The 26048-nt window shown below is 40.3% G+C and overlaps 1 protein-coding gene across 1 annotated transcript; it reads left to right on the forward strand.

Annotated features, from left to right (window-relative positions):
• The first annotated feature begins 434 nt into the window (after positions 1-434).
• Positions 435-21885, forward strand: FAM227A (family with sequence similarity 227 member A). Its single transcript, XM_053470280.1, has 10 exons — positions 435-507; positions 1605-1701; positions 4451-4533; positions 5253-5396; positions 10617-10715; positions 15253-15357; positions 16194-16323; positions 18686-18781; positions 19062-19168; positions 21802-21885. Exons 1-10 carry the CDS (start codon positions 451-453, stop codon positions 21883-21885), a joined length of 1002 nt encoding a protein of 333 aa, XP_053326255.1. The 5' UTR covers positions 435-450.
• Positions 21886-26048: the final 4163 nt, after the last annotated feature.

The following is a 26048-nucleotide window of genomic DNA, read 5'->3' on the forward strand; positions in this document are numbered from 1 at the left end:
TCAACTTTGCGGATGAAATGTTCACTTTCTGCCTAATATATCCCACCCACTGACAGGTACCATGATAATAAGATTATCAGTGTTATTCACTTCACCTGTCAGTGGTGATAATGTTGTGGCTAATCTGGGATATCTGGGAAACAATAAGTAGTCTCAGTGAGCTATGGTGATAAGGACACTTTCTTTAGCAACGTAACATTTGACAGGAGATATGAACCTCCTTACCCAGCTAGTCTGCCCATTATTTCTGCTGTTAATACCTTTCCCAAACACGGTTATATTCCCTCACTGGATTAATCCTACCATAGTCTGTCAGTAAATCCTATCTACTACTACTATCTCAATAAATTGTAACCAGAACTACTTTTTATGCATTTCCTAAAAACATTTACCTGGTTATTTTTTTTTACCTTAACCCACCTCTCAGTGTTTTTAATAGGGTCCATTGAAATGGTAAACCAGACGTTTTCTCAAATGGAGTATGAGATCAATACATGTGACAATCTGGTAAGGACTGTAAAATAAGGGAGAGGGCACTGCAGCTGTTCCCATGGCTTTTCTTCACAGAGTTTGGAGCACCAGGAGTATCTTTCTTACCTACAGTTTAACATATAAACATATACAGTATAGCAAGACTGATTAGGTCAGTACATTCCCAGGAGCAATACTTGTGTCCTGTTGTGTTTAGACAATTATATGTGACAGATTGTATATTATGTCCATTGCAACAGCCACTATACTGGTCTGATGCCATTGCCATGTCACCAATGCTATTTGTTCAGAACACTGAATATCACCATATAGGTGTACTAGGTATCCATCTGGAATACTGAACTGGTGGGGGCACCGAGTGCACTATTGGGGTCTGTAGAGACGAGCAAGGGGAGTAACATATTTGTCTTAAATGTGATTGAGCAGATGGTGAATTGCTCCTACATGTACAGAATCCCTGACTGAAATTCTATGCCACATTCAAACAGTCGTGTTCTATAGGGGAGGGCTGGCAAAGGTTTGAATGGTACCAGCCTCCCACTGGCATAGTGCAAAAAGGAGGTCAGAAGAAAACACTGCAGCTTATATGTTACACATTAATTACAAAAAAGACATTGATTATTATTTTATGTTTTACAAAATATTCTATTTTTATAATTGTTAATTATATTATTATAATGTTAATTATACAGTTAAATAGCTATTTAATAAATCAACATATTCATATATATTTAACTATTAAAAATGTCTAATTACTAGTCATAGAATTTATCTGATCATGAAACCACGTGGTCGCTGAATTTATTATTAGAAGAAGTGATAAATGCTATATATATAGAAGATAGAGTTGGATAAAATACTTAAACTATGTGAAAAGCTGGACGTTTCCACCTGCTTTTGTAGTAACTCCCGTGGAAGCAAGTGTGCAAGTTTGTGAAAATCATATTCTTCTATAACATTTCATGCAAAACTATGTTTAACATGGCATGTGATTTACATGTTGGTGATAGCACAGATGCTCAGCAATTGTTTTACCAATTCTTGATGCAAAAAATGGCAAATTACCACCCAGTGTTGCTTATATTGATTACATTTTTCACAATGTTTTAAAGGTAATTGAGTCTTGGGAGGCATCCAAAACAATAATGCCTCGGCGTGGATATGAATCTTCAAAACGGAGATTGCAGAAGAAAAATGCATGGACTACAGGTATCTTCACTGTACCCCACACTGAATAATGATTCCAAGGAAATTAGAAACATAGCTGTATAATAATTCTACTGTCCTAAGTAAAAAGAATCATGCAAACAAATGTGATCTAGATCAATTATACTTGGTACAAAATGAATTCCACGTGGATAACTCCTGTTTAACTTCTGGATAAGTTTCTATATTCAAGGATACAGCTGTACAATGTAATTATCTGTGTAATTTTCAAATTCTAAAGTAGGGATTCCTAACCCAAAGTGAATAGAGTTTTTTTCACTATGCAAAGTTGAAGCACTCATACATATAGTTACGAGAACGGTATCTGGAATCGAGTGATAGATAAGATGTAATGCATGGTGCAGAAAATGTTATGTGTTAAATCAGTCAGGGGTGGGGGCATCCCAGGTTATTTGAAAGTATATTCTCTCCAGCAGCTATTACGAATGTATTAACACCTAAATAGAACAAACCCCACTGACAATGTCTGCAAGCAACCTGGACAGGGGAAGGTCAAACTATATCAGCTTGACTGCTACTAAGTTCAATGCTACCACTAAAATAGATGAACTTTGTAAGACATTGCCCTGTCCCTGTTATTAGAGAGTGGAAAAAAAATGTGAGCCTACAATAAAGTGGCTTGTGCATGGCATAATATCAGTGTTTGTTGAAACTAGGTAAATAACTGCCTGGCCTGTTGATAAATGTTAGAACAAGAGGGTCAGAGGTTTAGATGTAATGTTCTTTTACTGAGAGTATGTTAGATAAGAGGTAGGCGTTAATACAGTGAGGGAATTGAAACATGCGTGAGATTCATATACAGTATCTCACAAAAGTGAGTACACCCCTTACATTTTTGTAAATATTTTATTACATCTTTTCATGTGATAACACTGAAGAAATGACACTCTGCTACAATGTAAAGTAGTAAGTGCACAGCCGGTATAACAGTGTAAATAACTCAACACACAGCCATTAATGTCTAAACCTTGGCAACAAAAGTGAGTACACCCCAAAGTGTCAATATTTTGTGTGGTCACCATTATTTTCCAGCACTGCCTTAACCCGCTTGGGCATGGAGTTCACCAGAGCTTCACAGGTTGCCACTAGAGTCCTCTTCCACTCCTCCATGACAACATCACGGAGCTGGTGGATGTTAGAGACCTTGCTCTCCACCACCTTCCGTTTGAGGATGCCCCAACAGATGATGAATAGGGTTTAGGTCTGGAGACATGCTTGACCAGTCCATCACCTTTACCCTCAGCTTCTTTAGCAAGGCAGTGGTCGTCTTGGAGTTGGGGGTCGTTGTTGGAATACTGCCCTGCGGCCCAGTCTCCGTAGGGAGGGGATCATGTTCTGCTTCAGTATGTCACAGTACATGTTGGCATTCATGGTTCCCTCAATGAACTGTAGCTCCACAGTGCCAGCAGCACACATGCAGGCCCAGACCAAGACACTCCCACCACCATGCTTGACTGTAGGCAATACACACTTGTCTTTGTACTCCTCACCTGGTTGCTGCGGCACACGCTTGACACCATCTGAACCAAATAAGTTTATCTTGGTCTCATCGGACCACAGGACATAGTTCCTGTAATCCATGTCCTTACTCTGGTTGTCTTCAGCAAACTGTTTGCGAGCTTTCTTGTGCATCATCTTTAGAATAGGCTTCCTTCTGGGACGACAGCCATGCAGACTATTTGATGCAGTATGCGGCGTACGGTCTGAGGACTGACAGGCTGACCCACCACCCTTTCAACCTCTGCAGCAATGCCGGCAGCACTCTTACGTCTATTTCCCAAAGGCAACCTCTGGATATGACGCAGAGCATGTGCACTCAACTTCTTTGGACGACCACGGCGAGGCCTGTTCTGAGTGGAACCTGTCCTGTGAAACCGCTTTATGGTCTTGCCCACCGTGCTGCAGCTCAGTTTCAGGGTCTTGGCAATCTTCTTATAGCCTAGGCCATCTTTATGTAGAGCAACAATTATTTTTTTCAGATCCTCAGAGAGTTCTTTGCCATGAGGTGCCATGTTGGACTTCCAGTGACCAGTATGAGAGAGTGTGACGTATGAGTGCTGCCAGCATTGCTGCAGAGGTTGAAGGGTCATCCTGTCAGTCCTCAGACCGTACGCCTCACACTGCATCATATTGGTCTGCATGACTGTCGTTCCAGAGCGATAACACCAAATTTAACACACCTGCTCCCCATTCACACCTGAGACCTTGTAACACAAACGAATCACATGACACTGTAGGGGAAATGTCTAATTGGGCCAAATTTGGACATTTCCACTTATGGGTGCACTCACTTTGGTTGCCAATGTTTAGACATTAATGGCTGTGTGTTGAGTTCATTTGAGTGGACAGCAAATTTACACAGGCTGTACACTCACTACTTTACAATGTAGCAGAGTGTCATTTCTTCAGTGTTGTCACATGAAAAGATATAATACAATATTTACAAAAATGTGAGGCGTGTACTCACTTTTGTGAGATACTGTAGGTATCCTGAATCTAAGACAAGACCAAAGACTGATTTGAGTCTTGACATGGGCAGACTAGATGGATCAAATACTTATTTACTGTCATCAAATTCTATGTTTTCTAAAATTAGCAGACTAGATGGCCCTCTGGTTCAAAGTCTATGTGCTTGTGTTCCTAGGGTTAAATATTTCCAGACCCCTTTGACACATAATGATATCAATATTAATACCTAAATTGACCTATCATGTTTTTTCTTGGCATCTAGAATCTAATGACAGGGATGTGGAGAGCTTAACACATGAATTGGAGCATTCCATTAACAAAAAAGATTCTGCAAAAGTTGAGAAAGTAAGAAATGAATTTACAAACGGCTGTATGCTGTCATTTTCAGTATTGTGCTTTATATATTCTTATAGCCTCACGCTCTTTACATTAGATTAAATATACAGTATTTTCAAGAATAACAAGATCAGACTTGTACTGAAACAGCTTTGTGGTTCAAACTAAATTCGAGAGATAGATATTCTTTTTAGTATACCTGTCACTATCTAGGCCGAGTATAATGTTAATAATAATATAATTTAATATAAATTAATCTTCCCTCTGATTGCGTCACATTTAAGAAAGTCCTTTATGTGTCACAGCATAAAATGTCACTCTGAAATACTAGCCCAGCCAATTCAGAACTGGAAACAAGGAAAATGCAGTAAAAAGTATGTTTAGAAATACTTCATAAGATCTAGGACTGCTCTAGGTTACATTTAGGACATTGTTTATATTTGCTTTACAGTTACTTCCCCAATTGTGCCTAATGAGAATTTATATTCCTCTCTCAACCAGCTAAACATTGCTAGCAAAAAACAATTCTGATTAGCTAACACAACGTGTCATTGGAATACAGGGGTGATGGTCGCTGATAAAGGACCTCTGTAAGCCTATGAAGATATTTCATTTACAACATTAACAATGTCTACACTATATCAAATTTGCTTTTCTTTAAAAAACAAGGGCATTTCCCAAAACTTTTTAACCGTAGTGTATATGGTTATGGATACTTTTTTCTTCAGATGTTGATATCAAAACCAAAACTGGTAGAGTTGCATCAATTCCCGGGATTTTCAGACACAGGTCCGATACCACTTCCTCATGGGATTAGCCTGAGCACCATAACGGAAAATGTTTTGTTATGCCACAAGAACAGTGGAGGCAAGGTATGGATATTTATTATTACTTATTATTTAGGTGGTGATCGTACAAATAGTTAAAAAAAAAAAAAATATAACCTTCATACCTAAAGAGTAGGGATGCCTGAAATCCTTGCTAATTTAGTTGTGTGATAATCAAAATGTATTATCCAAGAGTGTTTGTATTGGCAGTGCGTACTTTTGTCACACAATACGGTTAACTAATAGTGGACTAAAACAATCATAAATTGGTGAAAACACTTCAAAATAAAAATATTATGGACTAGAGTGTGAACAGCATTACACAAAACTTCTATTTTGTTTATGCTGCTTTTTTTATAGTGCACTATGAAAGCGATATATCTAGGAAATCTTGAGATTTCGCCCAGAAGCTCTTGAAATCAGACGTGAACAGAGTCTGGGTCAGCAGTAATGTATACCATGGCGAAAGGCATCTTCATTTTAGAAGTAATATGTTCCTTTTTGTTAAGTTGCTAATTGATTATAATTGTTTCCGTCAAACTTTGTAAGGATAAGTTAGGAGAACAGAAAGAAGTCTTTCAGAAATTAATCAGAAATGCCACTCTAAAAGACATTGATTTCAGCCGCTGAGGGTACTGACAAGCCGTTTGGGCACAAAGATGCCGCAGACAAGCTGCTTGGGGACAAAGACGTAATGGAAGCGTCCTGGGAGACTAGCCATGCCTCTACCAGTGGAGGCTAGGGTGAACACATTTTATTTCTCCCTGTCAAGGACACAGTATGGAGTAGATAAGATTACAGAAACAGGCATATATTATATATAATATATGCCACATACACACTGATTCACATATGCACACACATAAAATACATTTAATAATTACATCAGATTTAAATCAGATTTAATACATATTTAAACAGGGCCGGCCCTATAATGGGGCAGACTGGGGCAATTGCCCCAGGCGGCACTTTAGAAGGGGCGGCACTTTGCCGCCCCAAGCGCTTTTTTTTGGGTTTTTTTTGAAGCGGAGGAGAGAGAGAGGGGCACCGAGTGGTTTTCGCTTACCCGCTCGGCGCCCCTCTTTCTCTCTCCTCTGCGGCGAGTCTCCCTGTTCGGTCCCGGTGCCGGCTTGTAATGCAGAGCGCCGGAAGTGACGTCAATTTCCGGCGCTCAGCATTACAAGCCGGCACCGTGGCAGAGCAGGGAGACTCGCCGCAGGACTGTTTAAAGGTAAGTACCGGGGGGCATTTTAAACTTCGCCGACGCCATAATCTACGATCCCCCCCCCGGGGGGATCGTAGATTATGGCGTCGGCGAAGTTTAAAATGCCCCCCCCCCCCGGCGTCGGCGGGGGGGGCGGCGTTTTAAACTTCGCCCCAGGCGGCGTTAAGTCTTCGGCCGGCCCTGTATTTAAATTTAATATACATACACTTGTTACCAGGCACGAGCAGTCTCACTCCCTTCATTATAAGACATGAGCTTTCTCAGACAATTAACTCCCTCCATTACAAGACATGAGCCGTCTCAGACAATTAAACTCCTTCATTACCAGGCATGAGGCCTTTAAATTGATTCTTATTAGGCCCATCTCTCATGCCCCAATAATTTCTCCTTCTCAGTATAATTTCTTTTATCTGCAATTCATGTTGCTGTGTTCTAAAATCTGAGCCCTTTCTCTCTTACATTTTGCTCTTCTTCTGAGGAGATACTCTCTTCTGCATTTTGCTAGCCTTTTCTGTCAATTACTTTATAGGTGCAGGATCTCTCTTTACCTCTAGTGCTGTCTCTATGGTATGCATGCCCCAATCATGTTTTGGTTGTCAGTCAATGTTCACATCCCGAGTAGCATGTTCACCATTGTTACCATTCAGCCCATGTCTATGACCACTTACTCAGCTGCAGTAGGTTCCTCCTTTGAAGCAGGGATTTTACTTGTCTAGTATGTACTGCACTGTACATGGTCGCTCCATTTGATGCAGGGGCGATTGTAATCCCATTATCCCAATATTTTCTTGCAGTGTTGCTGCACTTTTTTCCACTGGTATATTATTTAATGTCTGACATGTACTAATTTTCCTCTTGGACACAAGCAATCAATTGCTGGAGAGTTTACTTGGTCTTGCTCTTTGTCGTTGAAGCTAAAACAGTCTGGTCATCCTTGCAAATATTTCACTCTTTCATGAGTCTCTTAATTTCAGTCTCTCTGGATGAACTTTTTCTGTAATGCAGGTTTCACCCTTAAAGCTAACATTATGCCTAGGAGAGTCTTTCTTGAGCAGCTGCAAAGTCCCTCCCTGCCATCCATGCACCACAATTGTAAGGCACATTTAACTCTCCTAGTCTATTGCCAATTTAAATCAAACAGTTTGTTTTCATGCAGCCACATCTTTTGCACAGTTTGCAGTCATTCCACATGTTCACTATATACATAATAGGTTAGACATTTTATTTCTTACTTGCTGAACTGCAAAAATACATTTCTCATTTGCTGACCAGATTCTATCAGATTCCTGGAATTGCTACTCTACCTCTTCAATATCCCACTCCGACAGTCAACTACGCAATTAGCAGCAATTATCACCAAAAAAGGTTACTTTTAAATTGAAGGTTTGCACACAATCTCCCATTTGGGGGTTCTGGAGCCACTGTACTTTTGTTAACTGGCTTCATGCAGCAGTTCACACCTTCTGCACACAGACCTGTGTTACATATAGTTAGATAGGGTGAAAAAAGACATGTGTCCATTAAGTTCAGCCTTTCCCATATCTGTTTATTTCTTGCTGCTGATCCAAAAGAAGGCAAAAAAACCCAGTTGCTCTTTCCAATTTTGCACAAACTAGGGAAAAAATCCTTTTTGACCCCAGAACAGTTTCCCCATAATTTAAATATTGTATCCATGAATTCCACATCCTTATTGTCCTAACTGTAAAAAACCCTTTCCTCTGCCTTAGACTAAATCTCCTTTCTTCCAGTCTAAATGCGTGACCACATGTCCTATGCATAGTCCTGTTTATGAATAGATTTCCACACAATGGTTTGTATTGGCCCCGAATATATTTATATAATCCTATCATAGGATAATTTAGTTTTTCGAAACTAAACAGATTTAACTTAATTAACCTTTCTTCATAACAAAAGTGGTCCATTCCTTTTATTAATTTTGTAGCCCTCCTCTGCACTTTTTCCAGTGCTATATTATCCTTCTTTAGAATAGGTGCCCAAAATTGCACAGCATGTTCAAGGTGTGATCTTACCACTGATTTATAAAAGGGCAAAATTATATTTTTATCCCGCGAATTGATGCCCTTTTTTATACACGACAATACCTTAGTGGCCTTAACTGCTGACTGACATTGCACATGTTTCCTAGTTCGTTGACTATAACAATTCCCAAATCCTTCTCATTTGTTGTTATTCCTAATTCACTACCATTTAATGTGTAAGTTGGTGTGTGTCTATGTATATGTGTATTAGTGTGAGTGTTCAGGTGTTTGTGAATGTGGGTATGCTAGTGTCTGTGTATGTTCGCATTGAGTGGCTTACAGTACATAAAAGGTTGTTGCATGTTTAGCATCATTGATCATGGCATAATTATTTGCAAAATAGCTTTACATTGTGTTCATTGTTCATTGGTTTTGGGCCTTTATAAAGGGAATATAGTGATGCTGTTATAAACACATGGCTAATTAATACATTTGTAACCAAGGGAATCTATGAAGTATTGTTTTAAATGACAAAAAAATTGTGGTGCCCTCTGCTGATCCAGTTGGTTTTCAAAATGTCCACGGTCGTGGTAGGTTCAGCGGAGCGTAGTGCAGGAATGACAAAAAGAAAAGACACAAACTATCCTGGGGTTCAAAAGCAAGCAGTGGTTTAATGGGGCAATTAGCACCAAGGTAAGACAGGTAACGTAAAAGCAAAGTCCAGGTGGTAGCCGAGGTCAGGGTAAACGAGTAACACAAAGTCCAGGTACTTAGCTAAGATCGGATCAAAATAGAGTTTCACGAAGTCCAGGAACAAGCCAAGGGCGGGTCAAACAGAGGTACACGAAATCCAGGAACAAGCCAAGAGCGGGTCAAACAGAGGTACACGAAATCCAGGAACAAGCCAAGGTCAGAAGCCAGGAGGTCAAATGGTAAATGGAGATACTAAAAGGGACTGTAGCTCTAAGGGAATGATTGGTAGGAGTACACAAGGTAAACCACACAGCATGCAACAAGCAAGCACTAATGGCATAGTGCTTGGGGCTTTTATAGGGGATACAGGAACTACTCCTCCCCCTCTTCCCTTAAGCCCCTCCCCTACTGTATGGCCATATGGGCAGTAGGGATGATCCTTCCCACTTCCCTCACTCCCCCTCCCTTACCAATAGTGCCACATCACCGTCCGCAAGACACGCCCCCTTACTGAGAGCTGGGCGTAGATGAGGTCTGCTGGGAGTTTGTCTAACTACAGGCCGGGGATGTGGCCTGCAACGAATCGCCGTGGCCCAGGGAAGCGGCGTATGGGACGATGCCGTGCGGTGGGTAGCCGGAGGATGCCTCAGCATGGTAGGTGTTGGTCCCGGAGCCTGGCATCCACAGTGAAACATGTTTGTGCTTATCCTTGCCACAAACCATTACAGTGCTTTACCATCATTTCCCGCCATATAAATGAAACGCCTTAGCTGAGGGTCAATAAAGTAAGGCCCAAATTAGGCCCAGGAACAACATATTTCCAGCAAACTATTTATTTACAAATGCACGCACAAATACCCCAAAACAAAAATGTAAATCCCAAGTGGAGCCCTCTCTGACCTATACTTTGCTGGCCTAGACTGAGCAGCCTTAATACCCCATGACTTTACACACAGGTCCAGACAGCTGGTGCCACGCTTGGCTCAGGGATATTCCTCTCCTTGCCCTAAGAGCATAGGGGGAATTCATCTCCCCTCAACAGTCTCCATAATTGTAAGGTTTCAAGGAGTTTAGATGTCTACTCCCTGTACCTATTGTAGGCTTCATTAAAATGATGTGACTGGACATCCAGACTATTGCAAAACTGGAGTTGGAGCATTGGTCAGCCAGGCTCTCTAAATTACGTTTCATTCTGAGAGATTTGCATATGACTTGCACATGATCCATTCAAAAGATCCAACAAAACATCTCTTTGGGGCAGTACAGTGTCGCAATGATAAAGAAGGTGGCAAATGGTGGTATGTAGAACTGGAGATATGGTTGTGTTCATTGATTATTTTAACAAATGTTATATATACATCTCACCAGATTTGCTCATCAAAGGTAGTACGTCAGATTCTTAGGACCTCTGTGGCCAAAGAGATGTTGCTGGATTGCTACTGGTGGATATTTCTTCAAATGTATAAGGTAAGGAGCCACTAATAAGGATTACCTATGCTAATAATTAACTTGCAACTCTTTGGGCTTCCTTGATCTCAACATACTATCTTCTAGTTGAGAACTTTTAAAAAACAAAAACAAAAAAACAACAAACTGCATTCGCTTCTTAATAAACTAAGATTCTTATCCTGATACGGCTATTTACTTGGCTTGAGAAGTGGTGATATAAGATATATCAATGTTCATAAGTTTCAGCCTTATTTTTAAAGAATACAATTAAAATGAAACTACCCATTATGAGAGGCCAACCTTGAATGGTTGAGCCCTGCATTAGGTATAGTTTAATTGATGAAGTGACTTAAAAAACACCAGTGATTTAGCAATGCATTATACAAGTTGAAAATAAAGCGATAAGCCATAACATTATGGCCACCAGCCTAATATTATGTAGGTCCCCCTTTTGCCGCCAAAACAGCCTAGAACCATAGAGGCACAGACTCCACTAGACCTCTGAAGGTGTGCTGTGGTACCTAGATTGTAAGTTCATGTGGGAACAGGGCCCTTCATTCCTCTTTTATCTGTATGTCAATTGCTGCATTGTACTTGTCGTTATCTGTAAAATTTTCATCTTGTACAGCGCTGCAGAATCTGTCGGCGCTTTATAAATGAAGTATAATAATAATAATAACAATAATCTGGCACCAAGATGTTAGCAGAAGAACCTTTAAGTGTAAGTTGTGAGGTGAGTCCTACATGGATCAGACTTGTTTGTCCATGAAAGGGAGTACAAGGTTTGCAACAATGCTTAGTTAGGTGGTACGTGTCAAAGTAACATCCACATGAATTGCACAACCCAAGGTTTCCCAGCAGAACATTGCCCAAAGCATCACACTGTCGGCTTGTCTTCTTTCCATAGTGCATCCTAGTGTCATGTGTTCTCCAGGTAAGCAGCCCACATGTACCTGGCTATCTATGTCATGTAAAAGAAAACGTGATTCATCAGACCAGGCCACCTTCTTCCATTGCTCAGTGGTCCAGTTCTTATGCTCACATGCCCATTGTAGGTGCTTTCGGCAGTGGTCCGGGGTCAGCATGTGCACCGTGACTGGTCTGCGGCTATGCAGCCCCATATGCAACAAACTACAGTTCACAGTGTTTTCTGACACCTTTCTATCAGAACCATCATTAAGTTTTTCAGCAATTTGAGCTACAGTAGCTTGTCTGATTTGACCACACGAGCCAGGCTTCACGTCCCATGTGCATCAATGAGCATTTGCCACCCATGAACCTTTTGCGGGTTCACAGGTTTTCCTTCCTTGGGCCACATTTGATAGGCACTGACCACTGCAGACCGGGGACACCTCAAAAAGTTTTGGAGATGCTTTGACCCAGTCGTGTAGCCATCACATTTTGACCCTTGTCAAAGATTTTCATATCCTTACGCTTGCCCATTTTTCCTTCTTACATAGTTACATAGTTATATAGGCTGAAAAAAGACATGCGTCCATCAAGTTCAGCCTTTCCTATATCTGTTAATTTGTTGCTGTTGATCCAAAAGAAGGCAAAAAAACCCCGGTTTCGCTCTTTCCAATTTTGCACTAACCAGGGGAAAAAAATCCTTCTTGACCCCAAAATGGCAGTCAGATTTCTCCTTGGATCAATAACCTGTTTCCCCATAATTAAAGATTATATCCCTGAATATTATGTTTTTCCAGGTATCCATCCAGTTGCAGTTTAAACGTCTGTACAGACTCCGATAAAACTACCTCTGCATGCAGAGAATTCCACATCCTTATTGTCCTTACTGTAAAAAAACCCTTTCCTCTGCTTTAGTCTAAATCCCCTTTCTTCCAGTCTGAACGCATGACCACGTGTCCTATGCATAGTCCTGTTTATGAACAGATTTCCACACAATGGTTTGTATTGGCCCCGAATATATTTATATAATGTTATCATATCTCCTCTGAGGTGACGTTTTTCTAAACTAAACAGATTTAAATTAGTTAACCTTTCTTCATAACTATAGTGCTCCATTCCTTTTATTAATTTTGTAGCCCGCCTCTGCACCCTTTCTAGTGATATGATATCCTTCTTTAGAGTAGGTACCCAAAATTGCACAGCATATTCAAGGTGCGGCCTTACCATTGATTTATACAGAGGCAAAATTATATCTTTATCCCGTGACTTGATGCCCCTTTTTATACACGACAATACCTTACTGGCCTTAGCAACCGCAGACTGACATTGCACATTGTTGCCTAGTTTGTTGTCTATAACAATTCCCAAATCCTTCTCATTTGTCGTTACCCCTAATTCACTACCGTTAGGGTGTAGGTTGCTTGTGCATTCGCTACCGCGAAGTGCATAACTTTACATTTGTCTACATTGAATTTCATCTGCCATTTGTGTGCCCAGTCCCCCATCTAGATCCCTCTGCAGCACAGTAATATCCTGCTCGCCCTGTATAACTTTACCTAGTTTAGTGTCATCTGCAAACACAGAAACATGACTTTCAACGCCTACTGCCAGGTCATTTATAAATATGTTGAATAAAATTGGTCCCAGAACAGAACCCTGAGGGACACCACTTACCACTTTTGACCAGCTTGAAAATTTACCGTTTATAACAACTCTCTGTTCTCTATCTCTAAGCCAATGTTCTACCCAAGAACAAGAATTTGCATCTAGACCAATTTCTTTCAGTTTGAATACTAACCTATTGTGTGGAACCGTGTCAAACGCCTTGGCAAAATCCAAGTAGATTACATCCACTGCAACACCCTGATTAGTTTTGCTCTCATTTTCTAGTTTAGCCCATCTAATCACCTTTTTGCATGCTTTATTGGCTTCCTTATATCTTATGTAGGATGCCACTGATTCGTCTGATTTAAATGCTGTAAAAGTAATTTTCTTATTTTTAATTTTCTTCTAACACATAAACTTTGAGGACAGAATGCTCCCTTGCTGCCTAATAGATCCCACCCACTGATAGTAGCCATAATAACAATCAGTGTTATTTACTTCACTCAGTGGTCATAATGTTATAGCTGATCGGGGTACTTACACTATGGGACCAAAAGTATATTAGCATCTGACCACACAACCATGAGCATTAATATGGAGTTGCCGCTTCATGCCCTCCACTCTTCTGGGAAGTCTTTCCACAAGAATGTGGAGTGTGTCTGTGGGAATTGTGTCCATTTAGCCAAAAGAAAATTTTTGATGTGGAATGAGAAGGCCTGGCTTGGTGTTCAAATTCATCTAAAAGGTGTTTAATGGGCTTAAGGTCAGAGCTCTGTGCAGGCCACTCAAGTGCCTTCACAGAAAACATGTCAAACCATGGCTTTATGGGCCTTGCTTTGTGCACAGTGGCACAGTCATGTGGGAACAGGAAATGGTTTTCTCCAAGTTGTTCCCACAAGGGTTGAATCATACAATTGACTCAACTGCCCCAGAGTCCAGTGATGATGAAGCTCTTAAATGCTACACTCGTGGCCCTGCTATGGGATTGTGTGTTGTCTACCGCTTTGTGGTTGGGCTGTTGTTAAATTCAAATAAAGAAATGGGTCTGGCACTAACATTTTGATTTATTCAATCAAATAATTAATCAGTTGGTGGTGACAAAGTTAACAGCACTGCAACACCGTGGAAGGTAACACTGGACCAGAACAGAATTAGCATGGCAGAAATTTCACAAACTGACATTTGGCAAAGGTGGCATCCTATGACAGTGCCAAGCTTAAAGTCACAACCCATTCTACTGCCAGTGTTTGTCTGTGGATATGGCATGCCTTTGTGCTTGTTTTTACAAATTTCACAATTTACCTATTAGCAGTTGGTGCGGCTAAAACACCTAAACTAAAAAATACATGTGCACTTCTGATTTAGTGAAAACACCTTTACATATATATAGTAAAGCTCACTGTCACGTAGCTGGATAGTCCAACCAAAGACCTCCGCTGACTTGTGCTCCCTTAGCCTGGGACAACACACTCTTTCCCTGGTTTCCCAGTCACTAGCCGAGACTCAGTGTAGGGTATACACACATGGCTGGATATAGCCAACAAAGCACACATTAACATAAATTAAGATATTGGAATACAAACCGCCCCCCTTAATCTGCCCCCCAGAGACGACAGGGTCAGTAAAGCGATTAACAGTACAATGGGGTCTCATCCTCTACTATTTGTTACTGGCCGAAATCAGTTCCAGGGATGGCTGTGGTAAATGTCTGTAGTGGTGGAACTGGGGGGTACTGACTTATACAAGATATGAGTGCACCATAGGGTGGGGGGGGGTGTCTGATATTAAACTAAAACAATGGCGGTAACTCCCTGGTTGCATATCCTGGCTGTCTGCCAGAGATCATCCCTTCAGCAAGTGATGAGATTATATACTTCTGGGGGTCGGCACAGCAGTCTTTACCAAACCAGGGCCGATAGTAGATAGGGAGGAGGCTAGCTGTCAGGCCTCTCCAGTGGCCCCAGTAATGGAGGGTTCCGTCACACTCACAATTTGCCATTAGAAGAAGGGAGCTTACAATGTTTTATTTGATTTTTTTTAGCCAGAAATTGAAAACCAGAAGAAGCTGTTTGATCGTGTAGCAAAGAATTATGTCCAGCTTCTCAGTATGTGCATGTGCTCACATAACGGGGAGGCCTTCCTTAAGGTTAGTTCTATTTTTGTTGACAACCATTATCAACTGTGTGATAAACGTAACAGTGTTTTCATTACATAAGGATGATGTTGAAAGTTATCTGCTCTTTTAAGGCGAGACGATTTCAAATCCATAGAAAATATGGACGCAAACACTTGCATTTGAAATACACTATATGTGGGACACACTTTTTAATGTTTGAATTCAGGTATTTCAATCAGACCCATTGCCACGAGTGTATAAAATCAAACAATCAAGCTAATCTAGCCATGCAATTTGCATTTACAAACATTTGTGAAAAAAATTCGCTGTTGCCTGGGTAATCAATTACAACAAATTAAACAGGGTTGGACAACCATTTCAATGATATAAGAAAGATCTACAGTTTTTTTCTGCCCAGGATGATACAAAATCATGAATAAAAAAAGTTGAAGAAAAAAAATCAAAGATATAGAAGACAGATCCCAGAGAAACAACATACGTAGAAGAAATATATCTGAAAAAAATATCACAAGAACAATTTAAGGATTATTTGCTCACTTATTTGCAGGGATTAGGAGTAAAATTTGATCTGATTTTACTTTTGTTGCCAAGGTTTAGACATTAATGTGTTGAGTTATTTTGAGGGGACAGCTAATTTACAGGCTGTACACTCACTACTTTACATTGTAGCAGAGTGTAATTTCTTCAGTGTTGTCACATGAAAAGATATAATAAAATGGTTACAAAAATGTGAGGGGTGTACTTACTTTTGTGAGATAATGTATCTCATTATATGTATTTTTATTATTTGTAACTTAACTACAATAAAAAATATTTTTTATTTGTTATATTCTTTCCCTTCCTAGGTATACCCCTCACTCTTGTGTCAGGCCATATATAGCTGTTTTTGCTACACTTTCCCACAGTCCCTGTACATTTTCCAGACAGATCACTTCAAAACTCAGCTTTGTAATATCCTTTGGCAGTGGACTGGAGGTAAGAGATTTTCCTGTTATGCATAAGTGGAATTACAGTTAGGAAAAAGGCCACTTGAGCCTCTAGACCTTGGGGACCTTCACTCTTGCCTCTAGGCTTGGGAGTACCAAAGCTGCATACATACTAATAGAAGTCACTTTAGGAATAGTAATACATAAAATGTATTAGTAAAAATAAAGTTGTGTTTAATATTTAAAAGTGTATTTGTTTTATTTTAGCATTTTAGCTAATGTTACCCCAGGAAACCTATTTTTTTAATTTGCAAATTAATTTGCAAATTGTTATATTGTCAGAGAACCCAACGGAGTCACTCACCAGACTACTCGCTAGCGACGGGTTTCTGGTCCTATGCTTCTCCCTCCTCCTCTGCTGAAATACCCCCACATTTGAGAGGTGCACATTTTTAAATTTAGAATTGTGACGACTGGTCATCCTGCCCCACGTGTTATTTGGGACATCATTGACACCGGCCAATTCTATTTACCCCATCAAATCATATCTTTTTTTTAAAATTACACAACCCAGGGTTTTTCAAATGCTAGTATTTTAACTCTTTCCATGCACTGATTCTAACATCCTTTATCCATGATTGTGGTAGTATTTTGTATGTTTTTCACACACATTCTAATTTAGGTATGAGTGTACAGTTCCTGGTATGTGTCACTGCCAAACAACTCAGCAACATATCCCGAGTACAGTGATACTATGAATGCATAAGTCTGTCGGGTTGTTTGGGGGCTAAAAGGCCACAATTGAGAGGTGCGATTTTTTTGTTACATCTGGTGAGTCTTTGCCCATGTTCTATTTCGGAGATCTTTAAACCCAGTGAATTTAATTTACCTCATAAAACCAAAAATAATTTTTAGACACCCCAGGGTATTTAAAATGCTGGTATTTTAACTCTTTCCATGCCTGTACTTTTGGGAAGATACGGGTGCCAATATTAGAAGTTGTTCAAAAAGTTTAATTTTTAATATTTTTTGGACATATTTTCTTTGAATTGGATGGTTCCCCTTATTATGTCATGTAGACATCACAGGGATCTTTTTATTTTTAAAATACATTTTTATTTAACTATGTTTAATTTTTTTATTCTATTTTCCTGATATAGTGATTAGAGTGCTGGGCTCCACTTATCTGCATGGTTGGCTGTGGTACACAGACAGAATCTCTGGGAACTCTTTTTTTTAATGGGCACCACAATCTTGTCAGAGGCAACATGTCATTTTCAGGTGGCGTTTTTAAATGCTTGTAGGAGTGATCAAACGGGGCCCCTTATGTTTTTTGTGTTATTTGACTGCTAAACTGCAAGTGTTTCAAGGAAAAGAGTGGTAGAATAAAAAACATAGGACCTTAACCCCTAAGAGACGGTGTACCTAATAACATATATATGCAAATAAATGTACCAAAGAACTGCAGAAAACAAAATCAGAGAAACCAATGCCATCCCAGTTTTTCATGCAAACCATATGGGTAAACCACATCTAAAAGATAAGAAATGTCTGGCCACTAGGGTGTCTGAAAAAGAACTCCTGATATAGCTTTTTTTGTTGTGAGATTGGATCTTTACAAGCCATAAAGGTCTTCCCTACATATCCCAAACCACATAGGCATTTAAGTAGGTAAGCCATACACTCTAGCAAGTGAAAAAGCGTTTAGGTTTAATCTTTTTGGCTGTACATGGGTGAAGACAGTATTCACCCTTGATTGTACCTTGAACAAGTATAAGGCAATCTGTGTTGTCTGTGTATAAAATGTATTTTGTTACCTACGCTTAAATGGTGTGTATTTGTGGGTTTTCAGTACCGGGACATGAGGGGGCGGGGCTTATGTTTCCTGGGCTTATTTAAAGGTAGCACTGTTGCTGGTGTGTATGGCTGTTGCTTCACATTGAGAAAGGAGTTTTTTTACTTATCTGCCATCTTAATGCACTAGAAGTGTGTAATTGATTTGCATCTACTCCTGAGCGCTGTGGACTGTCAATTTACCTTAAAAGTTGACAGCAGCATATGTAATTGATTATGTAAAATATAGAGCTTAGGTTTGTAATAACGTTGTCTATACTAAGGAGTTTATTTACTTTATAGTAAATTCCTCCCTCTGTGGTCCCTTCATCACATCTTGTCTTGGGTCAAGCCTACTACAAAAAGCATGGGTGCACAGACCTCCACTGCACTATACCACTTACAGGCACAAAAGGGTGTGTTGGATCACATTGCGGTAAGCTTTGACCAGGCCCACTATGACTATAGAAAAACCTGATAAAGAGATCACAGAGGGCACAATTTACTATACAGTAATGAATACAGATCACATTATTCATATGTTCCATTCTTCTCATTATATTACTATAATTTCACAGGTATCTGTCCCAGTCTTGGGAGCTATAACATTTGGGACTTTGTTTCTTTGGAACCAAAAGGCATTATGGTACAAGGGAAAGAAAAGCAAAAGAAAGGTCAGCCATGTATCTTAAAAGTTATCTCTTAGCTGGACTATATTACTTCCATATCTAAATTATCAGGACTGTAACAACAGTATTCAATTCTTGCTTAGAACTAGACTCCATGGAATCAATTAATCTTAGTTGTAAAAGTGACAATTTAACTGCTATCCATTTATTTAATCAGTCGTTTCTAATTTGTTCTAGTGAATCTATCAATCATATCACTTTCCTCTTCTCCCTATCTGAAAATATTGATTATATCATAATAATTTTGCATACACTTCTATTTCAGTGTCAAGTGCGTCAATCATAGGATTTGGACCTTCCAGGGAAAACAAACAGGCCTCAATGTTCCCAAATGAATACTCACACCTTAAGAAGCTTTCCATTACAACTATGGTAAAAAAGGTTTTTGAGATATGTTACAACTATGGTAATTAAGCAACCCTGGTGAATTGGTACATCCGGGGGCAGGGTAGAGTGTCATATGCAGTATTCTTGGTGTCCCAGACACTGGAGAATGAAATCAGGACAACAGGACTGCAGACCTGAATCCCGCCATCCTGCTGAGCTCTACCTCTGTCCCCAAAAAGCTGGACAGAGGTAGAGCTTGGTGGGACAGCGGAATAGAGTGGCAAAAAGTGGGACAGTTGGGAGTAGGGCTGCAACAAACGATTATTTTAATAATCGATTAGTTGGCCGATTATTTTTTCGATTAATCGGATAAAAAAATGCAATTTTTTTTAATTTAAAATAATGTAATAAAAAACTTACAATTTACACTTTCATCTCTTTATCACAATGGCATTTCTCTATTCACCTTCTTATTTTACTGACATAATAATAAAAGATACAAGAACCCAAACACAGTGTTTCTCAAACTAGGTTTTAATACAACGTTATTAGTAAATATTAATTCATATGTTAACTATTTTTCATATTTAATAAAAACTATGAGAAAAAAGCCTTGTTTATATTTTCTTTTATTTACCAAACTGCCCCAGTTATGCACATCTGACCCCCAGCTTGCCACTCTGCCCCCAGATATGCCTTATACCTCCTATATGCCAGATTCCTCTGTGCCCCCTGATATGCCTTATACTCCTTATATGCCAGTGATATGCAACTGAGCCCCCTGATATACCTTTTACCCCCAGATATGTCTTATGCCCCCCTGATATGCCTAATATCGATATGCCTTATACCCCCCAAATGCCACTGTGCCCCCTGATATGCCACTGTGCCCCCGATATACCTTATACTCCTTATATGCCAGTGATATGCAACTGAGTCCCCTGATATACCTTTTACCCCCAGATATGTCTTATGCCCCCTGATATACCTAATATTGATATGCCTTATACTCCTATATGCCACTGTGCCCCCTGATATGCCTTATAACTTCCAATATGCCACTCACCCCCATTTATGCCTTATACCTCCCTATATGCCACTGTGCACCCTGATATCCCACTCCGCCCCCCATAAATGCCCTGCACCACCCTGAAATTCATTATACTCCCTGATTCACCACTCTGCCTCCCCCAGATATGCCACTCTGAAATTCATTATACCCCCTATACACTACTCTAACCCCCCAGATTTGCCGCTCTGCCTCCCTGAAATTCATTACATACCCATACACCACTCTGCTACCCTGAAATTCATTATACCCCCCATACACCACTATAACTCAACCATACACCAGTCTGCCTCCTCCCCCCTCCCATTCATCACTCTGCCTCCTCTCCCTCCCATTCACCACTCTGCCTCCTCTCCCTCCCATTCACCACTCTGCCTCCTCCCATTCACCACTCTGCCTCTCTCTCCCCCCTCACATACACCACTCTGCCTCCTCCCTCTCCCATACACCACTCTGCCTCTCTCCCCCCTCCCATACACCACTCTGCCTCCTGTCAGCAACAGAGGTTCACAAGACACCAGGGAGTCAGGGAGAGAGGCAGAGTGGTGTATGGGAGGGGGAGGAGGCAGAGTGGTATATGAGATGGTGGCTCCCATACACCCCTGTGACTCCTCCCCCCTCCCATACACCACTCTGCCTCTCTCCCGACTCCCTGGTGTTTTGTGAACCTCCGTTGCTGACAGGCACTTTCACTGGAGCTTCATAGAAGCCCCAGCGGAAGTGAAGGGGAGTAACGGAGGCTGTCTATGCACATCGCGCAGACCCACACCAGCTGACAGAGAGGATGATCCTCTGCAGGAACTAGATTCTCTGTCAGCCGGTGGGGGTCTGCACGATGTGCACAGACAGCCTCCGTTACTCCCCTTCACTTCCGCTGGGGCTTCTACATCATGTGATGCTGGTGCTGCATCGTAGGAGCCCCAGCGGAAGTGGAAGGGAGAGACGGAAGTTGTCTGTGCACATCGCACGGACACCCACTGGCTGACAGTGAGGGGAATCCAGGTCCCCTGCAGCGTTGCGGGGATCTGGATTCTAGTGTTATAATCCGATCTCTGTTTGAGGTCCGATTATATAAGGAGAGGGGTTTGCTCTGAAAAAACCTCTTTTTATAATCGATAAAAATCGATTTTCATTATCGATTATTATCGATTTTATCGATTAGTTGTTGCAGCCCTAGTTGGGAGGCATGGATTAAGACAAATTGATACATTAGGTAGAGAGGGCCCTGCTCGCAAGCTTGCAATCTAGGCAATACCCAAAGAATTAAACAGGATAGCTAGCAATGATGAAGATGATAAGCAGAGGTAAATGCGGAATGTGGAATACCTAAATAATTAAATGAATTACTTTAAGCTACAATCTGTAGCAGCAGTAGGTCCAGTTTATTCTACTATGGGCACTACTTTTTTTCATCAATATTAGTCTGCAAAAATGTGAATCCTTAATCCTCACTGATAAGTATCAGCATATAAAGTTGTACGAATGACAACTGTGGTATAGTTTGAATGTTTATTAAGCTTCTATCTCTTGAGATATTTTTTTGCTATATTGCTGGAAAAAGGGAGATGTGCTTAATTCATTAAATTTAAGTATATTTTTTTTCTGATAGACTTCCACAGTGTCTCAGAAAAATCCCAGTCTTGTGGATTCTTATCATGATTATTCACAATGCATGCAAGGTAAAAATAACTAACTTAATTTATTGTTTTGTCTTCAATTTACTTTGACTTGAATTAGCAAATTTCTTACTAACAGTTACAAACCATATAGTGTAAGCTTGCTGTGGATATGCTAGTGGTTGACCTGTTCATCTAACCTGCAGAGTCAATTTGTAGTAATCTCTGTTTTTGACAATATTAAAATGTGACAGACAAAAAAAAATCATAGTTTTTTATAATAGTCAAATCTATAGTTAATTCCCATGTCTTCACAATTTATCAATACAAACGCTAACCCTAAATGATAAAAAAAATTAATTCAGGATAAACCAAAATACACAATCTGTTATTCTGCTGTACTGTCAGAATGTAAATTAAAAGAATAAGGAGATCATTAAACCTATCGACTCGATAGATAACATACATTAAATTTTACAGTAAAATGAATGTATGCAATCATAGAATCCATTCAACTATAATTTACAACAAAACAGGATTTTAACACTACTGTTCAGTTGGATAGATAACTAATATTCATGCAGACACTGGGGTGCACATGCACATATGAAGGTGGGGTGAGTGAGCCTCCATAGGAGGGCATAATATATTGTTACATAGTATATTATGTGTCCTGTACACATTTTAATTCCTACAATTAACAGAACATACAGAGTGGGGAAGTTGGACATTTTTATTTGGCCATCATGGATATATTTAGGATATTAAAGGTGCAGTTGTGTAAAAGAATAACCGTAAAATATCTTTGTTTATTGATAACGTAGATGGAAGGAAGCAAACAAGAACATTTTTAAAAAGGTTACCATTATGTAAAGTATCACCAGCCAGAGAGGTAAGAAAATAAGAATTATAACTTCCAACCAAATGAGGCTTCAGGTGGATTTCAAGTTCATAAATGTTTGACAAAAAAATCTTATAATTACCATATTTGCCTGATTACAAGACAAGTTTTTTTTCAGAGCAAATGCGCTGAAAAATAACCATCGTCTTTTATTCGAGATAGTCTTATAATCAGACTTCAAATAGAGGTCTGACTACAAGACAAAAATCCAGATCCCCAGAAGCACTGCAGGGGACGTCTGTGCGATGCGCAACCTCCGTCTGTGCGATGCGCAACCTCCGCTGCTGCTGGCACTTCCTCCGGGGCTTCTATGATGGAGCGCTGGCATCACATGACCTTCGCATGCCACAGGCGTTCACCGGCTACCAGAGAGGAGGTTCCCCGCAGCGCTGCAGGAAACCTGGATCCTCCTCTCTGGCAGCCGGTTAACATCTAAACACCAAGGAATCTGCAGCACAGGGACAAGTCTAGGGATGTACTAGTAAGTCTGGGGAGGGTAAGAGTGTCATATAGGGGTTATAAGGGCTCTCTGGAGGCAGAATGGCATATAGGGGGTTAAAAGGCATTTCTGGGAGGGAGACTGGCATATAGGGGGGTATAAGGCATTTCTTGGGGGCAGATGTGCATAACTGGGGGCATGTTGGCAAAGAAAAGAAAAACATAAAATGCATATTTTTTATTAAATATGAAAATAGTTTACATGTGAATTAATATTTACTAGTAAAACATTTTTCTTATAGGGTAGTCTTATATTCAGGCTTTTTCTTTTTTTTCCTAAATGAATATTCAAATTTTGGGGGGTCATCTTATAATCAGCTCTCCCCTAGTTCACCTTGACTATGGGCAAAATAATTATCTTCTGATGTTAAATTTGGGTTTCTGGAACTTTAGGGATGGTGCCTGTAATCTGGAGCGATTTAGTATGTTGCACACACTACCACATAGTTTCAATTGTTTAACTAAAATATGCTAAGTACTTAGTTTCAGAATTTATCACATTTATGGTTATAGTGTCCTAACCTACTCCCAGTCTCATGCAGCATGCTGTGGACCAGAATTCTCAAGAAAACTCTTTAACTTGAATGGACATAGCCCACTGGTCCATTATCACCTTCAGAAACTGAGAGCTGAACCACAGAGTGGAATGAACATTTTCATCAATAGAACTGAGATCCAGAAACAAATGCCATATCCTTTCAATTCACTGGTACAAAGGAAACCAAGATTTTACTGTCTTTTGATGTATGCCACATACTAATTAGAGTTAAACACAATTGGTATACATTTAGTCAACTCATCCATCACTTGTAGTTCTACAAAAAAGTTATGCAATGTATGGCTTACCTGTTACAGATGAAACTGATCCCCCACACTACCAGTGTTTCTGACAAATGAGAGTCTCTTGTCTGTTCAGAGTTATAACAACAAATTCGAAACTTCTTTGACAAAACTATCTGAATAAGGTTGGACCACAAACGTCCTGAAAAAGAGATTTAGCTTTTCCACTCCCCTATGCATTCAAGAATTTTACCCTTTCACAGTAAGCCCTCTAATTTCTAGTGTTTGTCATGTTGTCGAATGTTAATAACTGTCCAACATTTCTTTCACTGTGTCCAACTTTCCCTTTCTTATTTCTAAGTAATGTGGACAATCAGAAAATATCGGAGAAGCAAAGAGAAAAAGGCTATATCTTGTTTAGTATGTGGGCCCTGTAAATTGGTCAGTATAATATTTTTTGCAGTTTTTCCTAATAATTACTGAATTAATGCTGGTAGTAGTATTGACAATATTAGAACTTTAGGGTCTAGTCCAGGGGTGTCCAAGTTTTTTCTGCAGTGGGCCACTTCATCAGAATTGTATACGTGCGCGGGCCGCACTCATTTTTCACTGTGACAAAAAATATGGCCTTTAATAAAATATGCAGATTAAAATAAAGTAAATAACACAAAACCTTTACTCTTCCTCTCACTGATTTCTGGGCCTAGAAAGTTTTGCGACTACAAATTCAGGATTCCCTAGATTTATTCTAGGGATGAACTAAAATGAAAATTCTGGACCAAAACATTCACTTAGTTAGTTTGGTTCACTTAGCCAAAACCGAAAATGACCCCCACCTTTAAAAATAATAATAGAAACTCACATTTTTAATAAAAGTAGGTAACACACAATTGGACAAAATTAGCAATATAACTTGGTAACCAGTAAATGCTGGCAACCCAGGCAACCAGTAAATGCTGGTACCTAGGCATGATGGGACTGTGCTCGCTGTGATTGCTGTTAGCAATCACACTCCTATCATGCCAAGTCAGCCAGTACATGCTGGTACAGGGTGGCTGTAAGTGCAGACCCCATACTGCTGGCAGCATCAATACACAAGGGGGGCAGCTGGCCAGGTTTCAGCATGTACTGGCTGACTTGGCAAGATAGGAGTGTGATTGCTAACAGCAATCACAGTCCCATCATGCCTAGGTTCCAGCACTTACACATCCATGCTATCACACACACACACACACACACACTCATTTATTCATATAATCATTCATTCACAGATTCATTCCCTCAATCACACACACACTCATTCAAACACCCTCCCCACCTCCTTACCTGCAAGGCAGCTCCTCGATGCCGCTTACAGACTTCAGCAGGGGGCGCGGCCTCCCTCTGCCTTCTCTGCTAAAGCACAGAGGAAGTAGGATGTCACGTGAACTCCGCTTCCTCTGTGTGCAGTCCAGAAGACCCTCCCACAAGTAAGTAGCAGGGCTTGAGGTGCGGCTCGCGTAAGATCGGTTGCCCTGGCTGCCGATCTTACGCGGGCCGCACCTCGAGGTCTCGCGGGCCGCATTTGGCCCGCGGGCCGCATGTTGGACGCCCCTGGTCTAGTCACTAATGGGCAGGGGCATTTCACCCCATCTAGTCAAACAACCTTTCCTTGGTTTCGTGTTAGATTCAGGATTGCTATATGCCTGTTTTAAACATTTAAATGTTTCTATCACATCTCCTCTTTCTCTTCTTTTCTCCAAGCTATACATTGTTGAGATCCTTTAGTCTTTCCTGATAACTTTGGTCCTGGATATAACTTAACATTTTAGTAGCCCTCCTCTAAACTCTCTCCAATATGTCAAATCATTCTGGAGATAGGTGTCTCCATAACTGTACACAAAACTCTAGGTGAGATCTGTAAAGTAAAACAATCCTACCAGGTGCGCTCGTGTTAACCGATAAAATAAAACGGTACAAAAAAAGAAAAAATGATAGTGTAGAGGTATAAACAATAGTACTGACTGATAGGTTTACTTTATGCACTCACAAAGTGTACGTGGTATTTCAAAGTGGGGTTCT

The sequence above is a fragment of the Spea bombifrons genome, chromosome 6 (assembly GCF_027358695.1).
Source record: "Spea bombifrons isolate aSpeBom1 chromosome 6, aSpeBom1.2.pri, whole genome shotgun sequence".
NCBI lineage: Eukaryota > Metazoa > Chordata > Amphibia > Anura > Pelobatidae > Spea > Spea bombifrons.

Bases quoted from the DNA above. Each gene is read 5' to 3' on its own strand.
- FAM227A (XM_053470280.1), top strand. From the start codon at position 451: ATGGTAAACCAGACGTTTTCTCAAATGGAGTATGAGATCAATACATGT. The intron at 508-1,604 runs GTAAGGACTGTA...AATGTTTTAAAG, and splicing joins TCAATACATGTGACAATCTG to GTAATTGAGTCTTGGGAGGC. The intron at 19,169-21,801 runs GTAAAAAAGGTT...TTTTTCTGATAG, and splicing joins AGCTTTCCATTACAACTATG to ACTTCCACAGTGTCTCAGAA.